The sequence below is a fragment of the Paroedura picta genome, chromosome 3, assembly GCF_049243985.1.
Source record: "Paroedura picta isolate Pp20150507F chromosome 3, Ppicta_v3.0, whole genome shotgun sequence".
In the NCBI taxonomy this organism is placed as follows: domain Eukaryota; kingdom Metazoa; phylum Chordata; class Lepidosauria; order Squamata; family Gekkonidae; genus Paroedura; species Paroedura picta.
This window is the reverse complement of record NC_135371.1, coordinates 57,789,170-57,806,647: the sequence shown is the minus strand read 5'-3', so window position 1 is coordinate 57,806,647 and position 17,478 is coordinate 57,789,170. Positions and strand designations below refer to the sequence as shown.

Below are 17,478 nucleotides of genomic sequence, written 5' to 3'. Positions count from 1 at the left end.
CAAAGGTCCAGGCGGTCCTAGACTGGGAGGTCCCCCGCACCCGCCGCCAGCTCCAATCCTTCTTGGGGTTCGCCAACTTCTACCGGGATTTCCTCCCGGGGTTCTCCAAGGTCACCCTGCCCCTCACTGATCTCCTGAAAACAAAGGGGAAGGGAGCTAGGGACGGCCGCCCTGGGGCGCCTCTGCCATGGACCCAAGACTGTACACAAGCGTTTGAACATCTCAAGCGGTTGTTCACCTCGGAACCCATCCTGGCCCACCCCGAAACCGATCGGCCCTTCGTGGTGCAGGTAGACGCATCGAACGAGGCCGTCGGCGGGGTGCTCCTACAGCGGGGGGAGGGGGGTAGACTCCGGCCTTGCGCCTATCTCTCCCGCAAATTCTCCCCCACCGAGCTGAACTGGCCCATCTGGGAAAAGGAGGCGTCCGCGGTGAAAACCGCCCTCTCCACCTGGCGCCACTTCCTGGAGGGCTCCACCATCCCCTTCGAGGTCTGGACTGACCACAAAAACCTTGAGGCCCTACGGAAACCCCGCACCCTGAGCGCGAAACAAATCCGCTGGGCAGACTTCTTCTCGAGGTTCGATTTCACGCTCGTTCGCATCCCAGGCCGGAAGAATTTCATGGCCGACGCCCTCTCCCGCATGCACCCGGGCGAGCACCGCCCCCCCCGGGTCGACACGATCTTTACCCCCAAGCAATTGGGCTTACTAGCCCAAACCCGTATCAAACCAAGGCAGGAAAGCCCACACCGGACCCCACCCCGGGGCCTCCGGGGGCCTCCCCAGCAGTCCCGCTGGCCGAGTTCCGTTCAGCCTTGGGCCCTGACCCCCAACTCGCCGACCTCCGCTCGCAGCTCCGTGCCCACGAGGGGGTCTGGTACAAAGGGGACCGTTTGTATGTTCCCGCTTCCTTGCGGAAAACAATTCTGGAACTGTGCCACGACAGTAAAGCCGCGGGGCATTTCGGCTTCCTGAAAACTTGGGGGCTGCTCCGCCGCCAATTCTGGTGGCCGGGGGCCCGCAGGGACGTGGGCAAATACGTCGCCGGCTGCCCTGTGTGCCTAGCACACAAGAGGGGGGTGGGTAAACCCCAGGGGCTCCTCAAACCCCTGGAGGTCCCGGAGCGCCCCTGGGAGATCATCTCCATGGACTTTATCACGGACTTGCCCCTCAGCCAGGGGAAGACGGTGATTTGGGTGGTGGTGGATCAGTTCTCGAAGCAGGCACACTTTGTCCCCTGCGCGGGACTGCCCACCGCGCAACGCCTGGCCGAACTGTTCGTCTCCCACGTGGTACGGCTCCACGGGTTCCCCCGCAAGATTGTGAGCGACCGGGGGGCCCAGTTCGTTGCCAAATTTTGGGGGGCTCTCATGTCCCTGGCGGGGGTGTCCCGTGGGCTCAGCTCTGCCTACCACCCCGCCACGAACGAGCAAACCGAGAGGGTGAATCAGGTCCTCGAGCAGTACCTCCGCTGCTTTCTGAACTACCACCAGGACGATTGGGTTTCCCTCCTGCCACTGGCAGAGTACGCCTACAACAATGCACCCCACTCCAGCACGGGGAAATCCCCTTTCGAGGTGGTGCATGGCTACGCTTCGCCCCCGTTTCCTACGCTCACCAAGCCCCCAGGGGACCCAGCGGCCTCCCCACCGGGAGTCGACGAGTGGGCAACCCGGGTACGGGAGGCGTGGGGGGAGGTGACTGAGTCACTCACTAAGGCCAAAGCGGACTTCAAGCGCTGGGCCGATCGTAAACGGCAAAAGCCCCCTTCCTTCAGCGTGGGGGACGAGGTTTACATCTCCACAAAGCATCTCAAAAATCGACGTCCTTGCAAGAAACTGAGCTACCAGTTTGTGGGTCCCTTTAAGGTGACACAAGTGCTTAATGAGGTCACGGTGCGGGTGGAACTGCCGAAGGCTTATCGCAAGGTTCACCCCGTTTTCCATGTGAGTCTGGTCAAAAAGGCCCCCCCTCCTGACGACTGGCACCCGCAGTCGCCGCCTCCTCCCCCCATTATGATAGGGGAGGAGACCCACTACGAGTTATCCGACATAGTCGACTCCCGCCTGTTCCGCAAACAGCTACAATACTTGGTCTCCTGGAAAGGTTTCCCTGACTCAGACAACGAATGGGTTAACGCAGAGGATGTGGCCGCCCCCCTCCTGCTACGAAAGTTCCACTCCAAGTTCCCCGGCAAACCCGGCCCCGATCTTCGGGTCGCGGGCGCTTGACCGGGGGGGGGGCTGGGAGGGGGCTTTAAGGGGAGGCGAGTGTCATGAACCCCCCCTAGGTTCCTGCCATGTTGGTGCCTGCAGACCCTGCATATTCTCACACTTTCCTGATTTCACTGGCCAAGGCCATATAGCCATAAATGTGTCTCTTGAGAACCTCACTCCCTTCCTTTCCCAGCGGGGGGACAGCCTCAATGAATGTATCAATCTTACTGTAAGTGTCCTTGCGGAGACAGCAAAGTCTCAACAATGTGCCAACCTCCCGATAAGGCTCCGGGCCATCTGGCAGCCTGGGAATGCTTTCATTTTGTCACCTATACTTACTCTCCCGCCGAAACCTTTCGGTCCCCCCTCCCTTATTCACCGGACCCTATATCTACCCTCCATGGTGCCTTTGTACTTTGTTATTATCAAGATCTTTGCTTAGGAAGATCTTGGCCTGCTTTAGCGATCTGTGGACTTTGCCTAATAAAGCTCTCTTTGAAATTTGCAACTGACTGTTGGATTTCGGATGCGCCTTTACCTAGGACTCCACAGGCTGGGCTCAGCCTGATTCCTGACACACGTGCAGAAGACTTTCCTGTTTCAATGGGGGGGGGGGGGAGAGGAAGAATTGAGTTCAAAGCGATCTTAATTCAACAGGATTGACAATGGAATAAAGAAAGTAAGTGCAGACTCTGCCCTAGTCTGACATTCTAACCACTACACTGTGCTGCTCAACAAAGCTCAATGGATCTCTCCTCTATTTTGACCATGCAGAACATGCATGAAAACATGCTCCCTGCTGGAAAACCCCGTCACAAGACAGATATCCTAAGATTTCTTTAGATGGCGTCTTAACCTTGTCCTTTCGTGCATTCAACCACAGAGGCAGACTCTAGCAATTAAACCTTTCTGCATGCCTTTGATACAAACAGCATCTTCCCTACGTATGTTCTCACCTTGTCTGCTGCCCAGAGCCTTCTTCATTTGGTTCCGCTGTTTACCTAACGCCCATGTTGTGACGCAAGCTGATTCTCTGCTGGGGTTGGGGGACAGGAACAGATTTCTAACTTCAGGATTTATAAATACAGGCTTTTCAGTAACAGATGGATAATTGTAGACCTGCTTAGCCAGGCATTCTGTTGTTCAGTTTTAATATTGTGCATATGCATGTTTTCCTGTAATAACATTGTTCTGCCGGTGGTTAATACTTTAGTTTTATTATGTATATAAATGAATGTAACATACTTTCCACCTTCTATACTGTTTTTTACAAAGAATACTACTCTAGAAATCTTTTACATTTTTTATTTCACCAGAACAAGAAAATGTTATGTATTTAGCCAATAAATACCTTGTTGAAGGATGTTCTGTTTTCCTGATCTATTTGGAGCCTCAAGTACGACAATATTGCCTTATTTTGCTAAACTACTGGGCAGATGTAATCTAATGTGTGACTAAAGTGTCCTTAAGACATTCTCCCAGTTGGATGAGTTGCATGATCAACTCTAGCACAGCTGGGAGGCTTAAACGATCCAAGTGCCTGGGCCTGCACCATGGGATTAACAGTGGGGCTGATGCCATGGCGTACATGCTGGAGAATGTCTGAGGGGCACTCAGCAGTGTGACAATCAAGGAGAGGATCTAGAAATCACGGCTCCTCTTCAGTGAACTATGACAGAACTGAAACATGATCCTGGCCAGCAGGAATTTAACCATGTCATCTTGCATTTGCCTAAAATTTTATTTAAACTGGGCCCAAAGTCACTGGCATGTATGCTATGACTCCACTCCAATGATCATAGCCTTCCTCCAGTGGAAGAGCCACTTGTCAGAGGGAAGCTCCTTAGGCAGCTGGAACTTCCTCCAGCCTCCGGTGCAGCATGGCAGAGATCTGAATCCTAAGAGCGACACTGGCATGCTAACAATATCCGTAGTGGGATTCTACACACCACAGCCCAGTTTAACGGAAACCTTGAGTATGTATAAAATCATGCCAGTATACCTTTCTTGTTCAGTAGTGCTGCATTTGAACTGGGCCTAGGAATCCCATAGCACTGAGATGAGAAATGCATTCAATGGGTGCTGGCAAACACTACTGAAGCTGGACCACTAGGCAAGCTCATATAACTAAGGTTATGATCCTAAGCATTTTTATGGTGAACCAAGATGAAAGGTTGTCTTGACCTAGCTCCAACTAGCCTGCTGTTGTCAGATCTCGGAACCTAAGCAGGGTCAGCCTAGACTGGTTTGGGGAGGGGAGGCTTCCAAGGAATACCAGGTTTGCAACAAGGCGGTTGGCAACAAGAAATCACCTCTGAACATCCCTTGCCTTGAAAACCCTATGAGGTTGTCCTAAGTCAGCTATGACTTGACGGCACCTACACCACTGCCAAGCCGAACTGGAATAAAATTGCTTTAAAGCTCACGTGTTTATGATTTTCTAATGTGAGTCTCATTCTAAACCAATTTATCATCCATACTTTGAGGTGCTGAAGTAAGAAGAGTATTTTCAAAGCCTCCCAAATCTTTGATAATGACCTATTCACATGACCCTTTTGAGGCAAACAGGATCAGAGACGGGTTTTGTTCATTTGCTTTGTCTCAGCAATGCTCCAATAATGGCCTGCATTTTGCTACACAGCACTTTGAGGTCAGGATAGTTGACTCTGCAGGCTTTTTGTTCTTTGGGATTAGAGGAGTTAATCAGAGTGATAGTGACTTCTGACTTTATACAGTTAAAAAGGTCACAAACTTGAGGCTGTATTGTTTTCTGGCCAGCTTGCAAAACAATGCATGGAGTGCTCACAGCATCCACATTACACTGTGCATCCTCCCATGAAATATCAACTGGCAAGAAAATGTCATCACAAAGGGTGAGCAAAAGGGCACAGGGTCAGATTATATTTCTGCTAAAACAGCTGGCCTATATTTCATACCACTCTTTCTACAGCACAGGGATAATAACTCTCTGCTTTGGTGTTAAGTACTGACTCAAAGATCAAAGGGTCATATCCTCACTGAATTTGGAGCACATCTGATCAAAGCCCTTCTGTCAGTGACTCTCCGGGTGAGCAAAATAAGATTCCCCCTACCAGACCCAGCCTGGGGTAACTTAATGTGCAGAAGGCTCGTCGACTGACACCTCATGGGGTGAGAACCGCTACCACATTACCATACGCCTTATGGAAATGGCAAGCCAAGATCCCTAGGGTATACAGGAGTTGAACTCTTATGAAGTTTCTGTACACCCTCCCCCCCTCCTTTTCTTTCGGCCATCAAGTCACAGCCAACTTGTGGCGACCCTGAGGGGTTTCAAGGCTAGAGACGTGGTTTGCCATTGCCTGCCTCTGCATAACCACCCTGGACTTCCTTGGTGGGCTCACCATAACAAACCCTGCTTAGCTTATGAGGTGTGATGACAGGCTGGCCTGTCTAGGGCAGGGCCTATCTTCATAAGGACACGATGCATTTCATGCCTCACCATCTACCCTTTTCACAAATCTGATCCAGAACCAACTTTATTGAGTTTCTCAATCTTCCCTGGCAAAATCATCATCAATATTCTTAAGAATTTGTGCCCCCCACAAAAACCCCCAAAGTCAAGCATATTATAAAATAGAAGAACACAACATGTACTCCAGTTTGATTTAGAGATGGTAAGAATGAGAATCCAAATCAGCATGTTTTAATCAGCATTTTCTCTTCCAAAAAGATAGAGTCCTTTTCTAGTTACATAAGACTGCAAAAATGCAGGCAAAAAAATGGGGGAGGGAACCACAGCTTTTTATTTACATAAAAATGGTTTTGGCAGGTTTTCATCAGTGAACAAAAATCCCATAAAACATTAAACATTTAAAATACGTTAAAACCAATACATACCCTAACTCCAGTGCCTCTACAACCCTAGCCGTTAATATGTCCAATTACTGGCCAGGCACAGAGTAGTTCTGCTGGGGACCACATTGGGTGGGGATAGCAATCCCTGGCCTCAACCAAATGCCTGGTGGAAGAGTGCTATCCTACAAGCCCTCCAGAACTTAGAAAGCTCTGTGAGGGCTTGCACTTCGGATGGCAACTCATTCCATCAGGTTGGAGCTAGGGCTGAAAAGGCCCTGGCTCTGGTTAAGGCCAAGCACACCTGTCTGGGGCTAGGGATCGCCAGCCAGCTGGAATTTGCTAAATGGAGAGCTCTTCAGAGCAGGGGTAGTCAACCTGTGGTCCTCCAGATGTTCATGGACTACAATTCCCATGAGCCTCTGCCAGCGTTTGCTGGCAGGGGCTCATGGGAATTGTAGTCCATGAACATCTGGAGGACCACAGGTTGACTACCCCTGCTTCAGAGGACATATTTGGAGGATTTCCAGGTATGCAGGTCCCAGACTGTGTAGGGCCTTAAAGGTTAAAACCAGCACCTTAAGCCTGATTCAGAACTCAATTGGTCACCAGTGCAGCTGTTGGAGAACAGGTCATATATGTGCTCTCCATGGGTTCCCTGATGGTACCCGTGCAGCCGCATTCTGTACCAACTGCAACTTCCAGATCGGAGATAAGGAAAGGTCCGTGTAGAGCAAGTTGCAGTAATCTAACCTGGAGGTAGCTGTTGCGGGGGTCACTGTGGCTAAGTGTTCTGGGGCCAGACATTGCGCTAGTAGCTTCGCCTGGTGCAGATTAAATAAAGCCTGCCATGCTACTTTAGTAAGGGAGATGTCGAAAGTCACTCCCAAGTTTCTGATGGTCTGTGCAGCCTGTAGATGCATTCTGTCAAGACAAGGGAGGTGCACTTCCTCATTTGGCCCTTTCCTTCCCAGCCACAGGATCTCCATCTTCAGAGGGTTGAGCTTCAGGCTTTGCTGTGGTCATGGCCTTCAAACTTGGTCATGGCCTTCAAACACTCATCGGTCACTTGTGGAGTATAATGATCTCATAAGATCATGTGATTTACAAAACATCTGGGAATATTTTGATTTTACATTCAATACTCGACAAAAGCTTACATATAGAATCATCGAATCATAGAGTTGGAAGGGGCCATACAGGCCATCTAGTCCAACCCCCTGCTCAACGCAGGATCAGCCCTAAGCATTAAACATATGAGTCATTGTGAGGAGGAAGAGGAAAAACCACTTTTCCAGCAGAGAATAACCCTTAGTTTTGAATATCTGGATGGGTTGTATGGCTTACAACAGACTTAAACAGATGTAAAATTTCTCTCTAAGTACGCATGGGGATCCAAAGACAGGCCAATACCGTTTCACTGAAAGGCCACACTATATTCCGGTTTTATTATGACACTAGATTTAAAGCCCGTTGTATGTTTAAATACAACGGGCGCTAGAAAGGGTGGAGTGTCCTTGGTGGCTGGGTGTTTGTCTCCTTTCTGCATCTGTCTTTCTTTCTCTGTTTCTATCTCTGTATCTCTCTGCCTCTCTCTCTGTCTTGCTGTCTTCATTCCCTCTATCCTTATATCATGCCCCCCATCCATCCATCCTTCCCTTAGTCTCCTTTCTGTCTGTCATGCATCCGTGTATCTTCTAACCTTCTGACTTTCTGTCTTCTTTTCTGTCTGGCATCCATTAATTTCCCTTTCTCTCCTGCCTTCCTTCCTTGGTACTGTTGTGTCTCTCCTTTCTTTCTCTTTCTCTCTGCCTGTATCTCTCCAGCTCTCCTTCTGTCTCTCTGTCTTGCTGTCTTCCTTCCTTGTATGCCTCCACCTAACCATCCATGCATCCCTATTTCTCAGTGGCCTCTCACATCCACCTGTCTCTCTTCGAGCTGTGTAACTTTCTGTCTGTGTGTGGGGGGGGTGAACGCAGGTTTCCTGGGCTGCTTGGGACCTCAGGCCGTCCCCTGGAGCTGCATTGGCTGTGCGTGGAATGTCAGTGGCACGTTGAAGTGGGCAGATGTCGAAAAGATGTGCGAAGGGGGGGGGAGTATCAGATCTCTCTCACCGTCCTGTCTCTGTCTGTCTCTGGCTCTATCTGTCCATCTGTCTTTCTCTCTGTCGGTCTTTCTATCCTCGGTCCTCCTATGCCTCCTTGTCATGTAGTCACGGCGGGGCTGGGCGGGAGCAGCTTCTGCCGGGGCCAGGCGCTCCTTCGCCATAGCGAAGGAGCGCCCGGCCCCGGCAGAAGCCGGGAGAATGGTGGGCGGTGGGCGGGAGCGAGTGGCAGGGCCGGAGGACTTACCCTGCGGGCTGCAAGGGCGATCTGCGAGGTGAGTCTGCAGCCGGCCTGGTGAGGCCGGGCCAAGCTGCCAATGGGGAGCCGCGCTTCGCACGGCTCCCCATTCGCGGCTTGGCCCTGGATGGACACTCGGAGGGACGCGGCTCCTGATTGGTCCCTTGAGTTTTTATCCCGGACAGGGCCCGCCCTAACTCCTCCCCGACAGGGCTTACTCTTTTATTTAGTCCGTGGCGCCCCGTGGGCGCCACGGGACGTTTAAAGATGGCATCACGGGCTAACAATATTCAAAAAGATCATATATAGAATAAGCTTATATATTTTCCAGTATGCTTTCACATAGGCCTAATGCAGGCAACAAGATACTATAGGTATTTGTTGTTGTTAGGTGTGAAGTCGTGTCCGACCCATCGCGACCCCATGGACAATGATCCTCCAGGCCTTCCTGTCCTCTACCATTCCCCGGAGTCCATTTAGGTTTGCACCTATTGCTTCAGTGACTCCATTCAGCCACCTCATTCTCTGTCATCCCCTTCTTCTTTTGCCCTCGATCGCTCCCAGCATTAGGCACTTCTCCAGGGAGTCCTTCCTTCTCATGAGGTGGCCAGAGTACTGGAGTTTCATCTTCAGGGTCTGGCCTTCAAAGGAGCAGTCAGGGCTGATCTCCTCTAGGACTGACCGGTTTGTTCGCCTTGCAGTCCAAGGGACTCGCAAGAGTCTTCTCCAGGACCAGAGTTCAAAAGCCTCAATTCTTTAACGCTCGGCCTCCCTTATGGTCCAACTTTCACAGCCGTACATTGCAACTGGGAAGACCATAGCCTTGACTAAACGCACTTTTGTTGGCAGGGTGATGTCTCTGCTTTTTAGGATGCTGTCTAGATTTGCCATAGCTTTCCTCCCCAGGAGCAAGCGTCTTTTAATTTCTTTGCTGCAGTCCCCATCTGCAGTGATCTTGGAGCCCAGGAAAATAAATCCTATCCTATCCTATAGGTAAAGTACCTGCTGACTTCGCTTTATTTATTTATTTTTTTAGCAACTGGCTTTTGGAGTCTCCAACTTCCTTGGGGCAGGAAGAAATCTGTCTCCCCTGTGCACTGCATGATCTAAGGATGAACATTTACCACTGTATTCATCCTAATTTAGTTGTTTGACAAACAAAAATGAAAAGAAGTTTGAACGCTTCTGATTCCACGAATCACAAAATGTTTCCAGCGCACCCCGAACTGGGCAGAAGCAGAGGAGCCGGCACCACCACGGGAAGCTCTTTCTGTTGCACGACCATCCTGCCTTTGTGGCCTTGATGGCTGCGCAGAGCAACAAGGAGCCAAGTCTTGCAGGAGCACCAATGAGTCACAGCAAAGGCACATCCTGGTAGTAAGGCCCCGAAATCCTGCAGCTGCAGAGGCATTTGGGTGATAGAGGAATTTGCACATCTGCTGAAACAGGTTATCGTCTATGGAAGCAGACATCACAATGAACCTGTTAATCTCTGACAGCTCTTCAGTGTTAGAATAAGATACCCTTCCTAGCAAGATAGCATGTCATGATTTGCCTGAAATCACATACATCTCTGCTTCTGCAGCACACATTTCGGTATTAGTCACAGACAGGAAGGTGCTTCTGAAGGGTTATCTTTTGCCTCAGCTGAATTAAAGAAAATGGACCGTCTGCGAATTAGGAAGCCTTCCTTTATGCCCTTGAGGGCATAACAGTCTGGAGGGTGGTCTTTCCCATTGTGTGCTGTCTGGATTTGCCCTTAATTTTGATGGTGCTCGTGCTCCGCTCTCCAGTGCCCTCACTTGCCACCTCTGACCTTGATTAAGGCTGCGTGGATGTCCATGACATTTGTGCCTGTTAGGCCTGTCGTCAGAAGATGACGTCCACTTTGGAACCTGGCAAAGAATGTGTAGGAATCGTTATTGCTCAAAAAGGCCTCCACGTTGAAACCCTCCTGCTCGGCCATGCCCACCAGTTCCTGGCTAGAGAAGGCCCCAGCTGCCTCTGTGGGCCCGTCCTGCCCGTCGGTGCCTCCACTCAGGAACAGAGCTTCGTGTTTCTCCAGGCAGGTGCCGTCCCCCGACACCTTCGCCCTGTGTAGCTCCAAGGCCACCCACAGAGCCAGTTCTTGGTTCCTCCCACCTTTCCCAGTTCCTTGAAGCCGCACTGTGGTCTCCCCACCAGCCAGGAGACAAACAGGTCTTTCTGCTTGGGATCCCTGCAAAACATTCAAAGTGTCTGTGACATCCAAGCCCGGGATCTCCAGTTCTGCTGCAAGGCTTGAGAGAGCTTCTCCGACCTTGGCTTTTACAGGGTCATTTTCAGTCCCTCTCAAGCAGACAAGCTGAATGAAGAGGCTGTAGAGGCAGGCAACGGTGCTGACCTCCCCACACACTGCATCGCTCAGAACCAGGGCCAGGTAGCCCAGCTCCTCGGCTTGGTGTCTGGCCTCCTCTAAAGCGAGTCTGTTAGAGCCAATGATGATGTTGTGGACATGGGCGGCATCCCTGGGAGGGTCGCGCTCTGGGGCCGGGCTGGAGAGCACTGTTCGCACTGACTCTGGAACGATGCCAGTCAGATCATATTTGGCGAGGATCTGCAAGCAGTCCTGGACGCTGCGAGGACTGGTGACAGTGGGGCCGCTGGCTATAAGTTCCACAGGATCCCCAACAATGTCGGAAAGGATGAGGCTCAACACCTGGAAGCAAAGGAGGCAGTTCAGAGTGCAGGGATTGGTCATGAATGTTCAATGGGGCCTGCCTGGAGTTTGCAATGGGGCCTTAATTGCAACGGAGAGCAGGTTCTCCTCTGTGCGCTGATCACCCAATCAAGGGATGAGTTGTGTTTGCGGGGAAAGCCATTACAGATCAAGCACCACAGAGTGTGCTCTTCCCCATCAGCTCAGAAATGACACGGTTGGAAGGGAAGAAGCATTTTCAGCTGAGAATGATGAAGGAGGCTGCAATCCTAATCAGCATTATTAGGGAGCAAGTCAATTTGAACTCTGTGGGATTGACTTGGGGGTGGGTGGGGAAGGCACAGGATCATGCTGCGAGAGATGTATATGCAAATGTGAATCAGCATGAACAAAATCATTAGAAAGCGGGTGGGGGGGATGTCCTAAGTCTCTGAAAAGGTTCTCAATCAGCCATCCCAGTTGGGCGGGGGTAGGTACAAAGGTATTTTTAAGCAACCCATGTACCAGGTATGCCTTTGGCCGTGTGTCTGCCATGGGAAACACAAGTACAGCTATCATGCCTGCCACATGGAATGTGGACACCCTTTCAGCACAATTGCTGCTGCTCTGACAAAACTGATCCCCACTCCTTATTTTCTGGTGGGAAATCGTTCTCCGTTCTCAGTCCATGATTGGAGGGTCCCCCCACCCCCTTCTTCTTGACTTGCTAAATTTTAAATGCAGATTTATGAAAACTGAAATCAAAAGTATTACAATTACACACATTCAAAAACACATACACACCTATCAGGTGCAACTATGCAAACCATGGAAAAATGTGAATTAGGTAAACTATCTGTATACACTCTATTTACATAATTTGTTCCGGCTGCATAAATGGGGATTTTTTGATTGCATAATTTTGGGGATTTTAAAGCACTGAATTTCAGCACCTCTGCTAAAGCCGTATGTTCAGATAACAGATTGGATTCTATTGCTTTTGATTATTGAAAATGTGGCTTCTGAGCCCTCATGATTATGCAGAAGCAGTTTGAAAACAGGCAAAAATGTCTAATGAGAGGTTGAGAGGGAATGAGTAGGTGCCTGAGATTCACAGCTTCTGCACTCTGAATGGTTCCCTAATTCCCACCTGGCCTTCCTTTTCCCTACACAATCCAAGCTCTCTTGCATTTCTGTCCTTGCAAAAGTACCAAACATATAGGTAACCAAATTTTGTAAAAACTGGCCATCAGGATAACACTCTGTCTTTCTCATTCTTCACTATTCATTCCAGATGCACCATTCTGGGTTCCTTTGGCACACACTGTACACAGTACACCTGCTGCAACCTGGAGGTGGAAAACCTGACAGAGGATATGCAGAGCAGCCAGGTGGTCTTTCAGGTCAGCAGTGCTTGAATGTCCCTCATGCAGCCCACCCTCTATGTTTTGTAGTCACAGACACTGATAAGGACTGAAAGCACCTGGCCCTCATACACCTACCACCGTCTATTTCTACTCCCCCCCACATACACTGAGCTGAAGACTGAAACAGTGTCCCTTTCAAATATACACAGAATTTGTGGTTAAACGATCACACCTACCTGTGCTGGAAAGGCAGCCTGTGCCAGCCCCCCACCTTTTAACAAAGACAGTGCTTTCCGAATTGTGTTAAGCTCTTGAATTGTGGCTCCCTTGGAAGCCAGGAGCTTGGTAACAGTCTCCTTTTCTTCTATGGTGACCGGTGGGACAGGTGCAGGCAGAAGTGCAGACCCGCCTCCTAGAACACAGAAGAAAAACACAGCTAGGACACCGAACCCACAGGCAGGAAACAGGTACCTTTTTGCAACCTTCAGAGTGGGATTTTGCAACCTTCATTTCCCTCTTCCTTTTCCCTATGGATGGAAGCAGATTTTTGTCCTTGGTTAGAAAGCCATCTGCACAGTTCACTGGAACAACAGCCAGCAGTGCTTTCATTCCCCGAATCAAGCCACAGCCGACTTATGGTGGCACCATGGGGTTTGAAAGGCAAGAGACATTCAGAGATAGTTTGCTGTTCCCTGCCTCCACATCACAACCCTTTAATCCCTCGGAGGTCTCCCATCCAAATAAGACTGACCCTGCTTAGCTTCCAAGATCTTGCTAGCCAGGTCTGGCCAGGGTTTTCACACCTAGTAGTTAAAACACAGAGTCATATGTGAAGCCCCTCTGAATGCATTATCAATAGTCAATGGCAGTGACTCAGGGCAGTCCGGAGTCTGTAAACATTGCTAACACAAGCATCTTGCAAAACCCGGGTCTTTCAGGGATGTTGAAGGAAGCAGATATGCATCAATGCCTGGGCAAAACTAGAAGCGGTCCTTCTCCTGGACACGCCTGGACTGCAGCAGGTGGTCGTGGCTCCAGCCTTGGCCTTTGGGCTGTCAATCATGGCTGCCCTACTTACACGAAAGCCAACACTAGCTGGCCAGGAGATGAACAGCTCCTCCATATCCCTGAGCAGCACCTTTAAGGAGGTGCTGGAGGCAGCTGGACTGTGAGACAAATGAGGAACAGGTGTGACAGTGGGTGGGCTGTTGAACATGTGCAAGCTCAAGCCTGGCCCCTATAGTGGCCAAATGTCAGCCCAGGAAGGAAGCTCCAGGCTGTGTAGGTGACACTTGGGAAGAAAGAAGGATGAGGTGCAGTTAACCCCCACCCCCTCCTTTCTGCATCTGAGGCCTTTGCTAACTTTGCGGCCTTGGCTAAAAACATAGAGGCCAACAGGAAGGACTAAGAAGTCACAAACATTGTGGATCTCCACACTGCCTAATTTGTATCAGGATCATTTTATTTATTTATTATTGGATTTCTATCCCACCACTTCTCAAAAAGACTTGAGGTGGGTTACAAGGTAAAACCCATAAAACCCCCTAATAGCCATACTCCCTAACAGCAGCGGCAAGATTGGTGAAAACAGTTCTCTCATCCCCCTCCCATAGCCACCCCAGCCGGGATGCACAAATGTAAGTGCGGGGGCCTGATCCCACGGAGAGGCCCAACTGACCTTAAGCCCTGGCCTCGCCTAAAGACCTGGCAGAAGAGCTCCGTCTTGCAGGCCCTGCGGAATTGTGAAAGGTCTGACAAGGCCCTTAGCTCTTTCGGGAGCTCATTCCACCAGGTTGGGGCCAGGCAAACCTCCTTAGGGCCAAGGACCTCTAGCAGATTAGCACCCTCAGAGCAAAGAGCCCTGCGAGGTGCATAAGGAGACAAGCGTTCCCTCAAATAGTTAGGACCCAAGCCATGAATGGCCTTAAAGGTTAACACAAAAACCTTGAACCTGATCTGGGCCAGGACTGGCAACCAATGCCGCTCCCTCAGCACCATCTGGATATGGGCCCTCCAAGGTATCCTAGTGAGGACCCTAGCAGCTGCATTCTGTACCAGCTGAAGTTTCCGGGTCAAGGACAAGGGCAGGCCTGCGTAGAATGAGTTACTCGGGAAAGAAGGGTTAAATTCCCCCCACCCCAATGCACATGCACATTTTCCATGATTGAATCCAGTGATCCTGGACTACTATCAGAGCTGTGGGGTAAAAAATGCAAACACCTCTTTGCTTGTCTTCCTCCCTCTGCTGCAAAGCCGGAGATCGGCAGCACCAGCATCAACAGGGGAAAGGAGACAGAAGGGAAGAATTAGATTCCACCCTCTCCAGTTCAACACACCCCCAATCAAAATTAGCCTGTCCTCCCATGGCTGCTTCCCAAAACTAAACTACACATCATGGGATCTGAATACAGATCCTCAACCTTATACCTCGTCTGTCCTCAACTAATCAGGTCCTCAGGTTTGGAAACAACCAGGAACGATCTAAAAGACTAGCCGTAGTAAATCCAAACTTACAATCAATCTGTGAAAGTATGATTTTAATTTTTTTTATTGATTGTTCTTATCCTGTTGTTGTGAACCACCCTGAGCCAGTTTACGGAGAGGGGTGGTATAAAAGCTGAATATATAAAGACTCTGGAAAAGTAAGAACTGTATTTCACACTCAGAAACAAGTGCAGATGGCAAGTTGATGCAGGTTACAGTGAAAGAGGAAACCAAGAAGAACCTTCAGCCCAGTCCAAAGTGGAATGCACAGTGGCATCGTCTCTGCCATGTACAGCAACACCAGGGGAAAGGGAGAACTTTGCCACTGCCAGAGAACAAAACATAAAGGTCATTTGAGAGACTACCTTTTGAGGAGGACTAATTCTGGATACCCTGGCCTGCTATTTCCCTGAAGACGGTAAATGTTTATCTGACTGATGAACCATAGTTCACTGTTGCTCATCCCTATATGCATCTTGGGAGGGGGGCAAGACAGAGGTCAAGGAGTGCTGTAAAGGTCTAGAGGTGACGCAAAAGGATTTGGGAAAATTGGGAATAAATGGCAGGCTTGTTTTAGAGATTTAATGAAGATTGCCACAGTATCATAAATGAGTAGGCTTTGGCTTTGAGGGTGAGGAAGGGGATGATGAAGTTTCATACTTAAAAGCTGAACTTAACAGGAAGGCCTGAATATTGCACAGGTTTGCTTGAGCATACTTGCATGCTAAATTAGTGGGAGAAAACACAGACAGGCTGGTGAAAGTTTCTTCCCCATCTTCATTCCTCTAAAAAATATCTGGGAGCTTCTGTTTACAGATGTGCAAATTGATTTGGATTGGTCAAAAAGTATACAAATCACCCTTGATTAGGGCATGAATTGGTTGAATCGGCCAAATCACCGTTCCCCGTTAAGCTTAAATGGATCTTGTTCACATCACTGAATCACAAACCATCAATTCAGGCTAGCAGCCATTTAATCTTTAAATGGAAAGAGAAAAAGCAAAAAGGTACCCTTTTTGGCTTTTCCAGGTTTGGGGAGGGGGTACTTGAGGTAGAGGCACCAAACTTGAAGCATGGCTGCAGGACCCACTCCTTAAAAGAATCCGAAATTGCAAAAAGATTGGACCAGGGGATCCAATTCTAGGGGCACCCAAAGAGGGTGGCCCTATCTGACCTCCATTATTTCCAACAACAGGCAAAGCCCGTGCACCCAGGGAAACAACAGGCACTAGGATGCACACCTGCACTGTGGTCGTCCTTGGGAGCTGATCTCTATAAACTGCAGATGACCTCCAATTCCAGATTTCCAGGCTGCACCTGGAGATTGGTGACCCCCTGCGGTCACCAAACCTTGAAGTTTGGAGGTGGGGCCTCAGGAGTTCAGGGGTGGACAGGAGCTTTTGCCACGTTACCAGCCCCCAGTATGGGGAACTCTACAATGCCAACTCAATTCCAGGCTCCTGGGGATGAAAGGGCTTGCTTGGGAGGGGGGAACTCTGTGGCCCTGTGCTCCAGAGTGGCTGCAGGATGCCAACCTCCAGTTGGGACTTGGGGATTTGCTGGAATTGCAGGTCATTCTCAAGCAACAGAGCTCAGTCTCCCTGGAGAAAAGGGCTACTTGGGAGGGGGGACTCTCTGGCTTTGGATACCATGGAGGTGTAGGGATGCCAGGTTCCAGGTGGAAAACAAAGGTAAATTCTGGGTGGCAGTAATTGCTAAGAACAATAAACATCAAATAATTCATGAAGTTGTCACAAGGTCTTCCTTCAATGAAAATATTTAATAGCAAAATTTGCTTGAAGAAGTTAAAACCTTTCAGTCACTACATTCTTCAGTTCAGTTAAATCTCAAAGTAAATGAAAAACATTTGTATGTCACAATCAAACATGAAAACATTGGTAGGCAAAGAACTTACAGGGGGTAATTACTGCCTCTATGTCAGCTTTTCTCAAGTTTTTTACCATTGAGAAACCCCTGAAATATTCTTCAGGCTTCAAGAACCCCCAGAAGTGGTATCTCCCAGCTGGAGGCTAGCATCCCTGCCAATGTTCAGGGATGCCAGCCTCCAGGTGGGACCTGGAGAACCCCCAGAATGAATGCTTCTCTCCAGACTGCAGAAATCAGTTCCCGTGGAGAAAAGGGCTGCTTGGGTGAGGTGGTCTCTATAGTACTTTGCTTCAGGGAGGACCAGGAATGCCAGCCTCCAGGCAGAACTTGGAGATCCCTTGGAATGAGAGCTCCTCTCCAGACTGCAAAGACCGATTCCCCTGGAGGAAAGAACTGCTTGGGATGGGGGGGGGGTGAGGAGGGGGGATGTATAGCACTTCTCTCTACACGCACACATGGGGGGGAGGGCACAAGACAAAAGCATTCCTCCTCAGATTGTATACCTGATTAACCACACAATCACCTCTCCATGTAGAAAATACCTGAGTGTCTCCCTCCTTAGATTGCTCTGAAGCCTCCGGGGAGGGTGGTATATAAATATAATAAAATTAATAAATAAAATAAAAGCCATTGGCCAGAAGGTCCAAATTTAAAGGAAAAGAATCCCAT

General features: G+C 49.6%; 2 protein-coding genes and 1 long non-coding RNA gene across 12 annotated transcripts in view; 2 read left to right on the top strand and 1 right to left on the bottom strand.

Annotated features, from left to right (window-relative positions):
- The window catches only part of LOC143832060 (uncharacterized), a 108,630-nt gene extending 99,138 nt beyond the window's left edge, over positions 1 to 9,492 (top strand). Inside the window, exon 4 of the long non-coding RNA XR_013229075.1 lies at positions 9,431 to 9,492. This is a non-coding gene — a long non-coding RNA (uncharacterized LOC143832060). The remainder of the gene's footprint in view (positions 1 to 9,430) is intronic.
- The window catches only part of GLYCTK (glycerate kinase), a 37,101-nt gene continuing 23,042 nt past the window's right edge, over positions 3,420 to 17,478 (bottom strand). For 9 of the 10 annotated variants that reach the window (XM_077325838.1, XM_077325841.1, XM_077325839.1 and 6 more), the window contains 2 exons: positions 12,675 to 12,850; positions 9,853 to 11,092 (listed from right to left, as the gene is read on the bottom strand). In XM_077325838.1, coding sequence (XP_077181953.1) covers positions 10,193 to 11,092; positions 12,675 to 12,850 — 1,076 coding nt within the window. In that variant the 3' untranslated portion in view covers positions 9,853 to 10,192. Of the gene's footprint in view, positions 6,431 to 6,547; positions 11,093 to 12,674; positions 12,851 to 17,478 lie in introns of those variants that run through there. The other variant, XR_013229074.1, reaches the window with a different exon arrangement.
- WDR82 (WD repeat domain 82) overlaps positions 12,351 to 17,478 on the top strand; it is a 55,158-nt gene continuing 50,030 nt past the window's right edge. The window contains exons 1-2 of the mRNA XM_077325850.1: positions 12,351 to 12,474; positions 12,824 to 12,905. Coding sequence (XP_077181965.1) covers positions 12,366 to 12,474; positions 12,824 to 12,905 — 191 coding nt within the window. The 5' untranslated portion in view covers positions 12,351 to 12,365. The remainder of the gene's footprint in view (positions 12,475 to 12,823; positions 12,906 to 17,478) is intronic.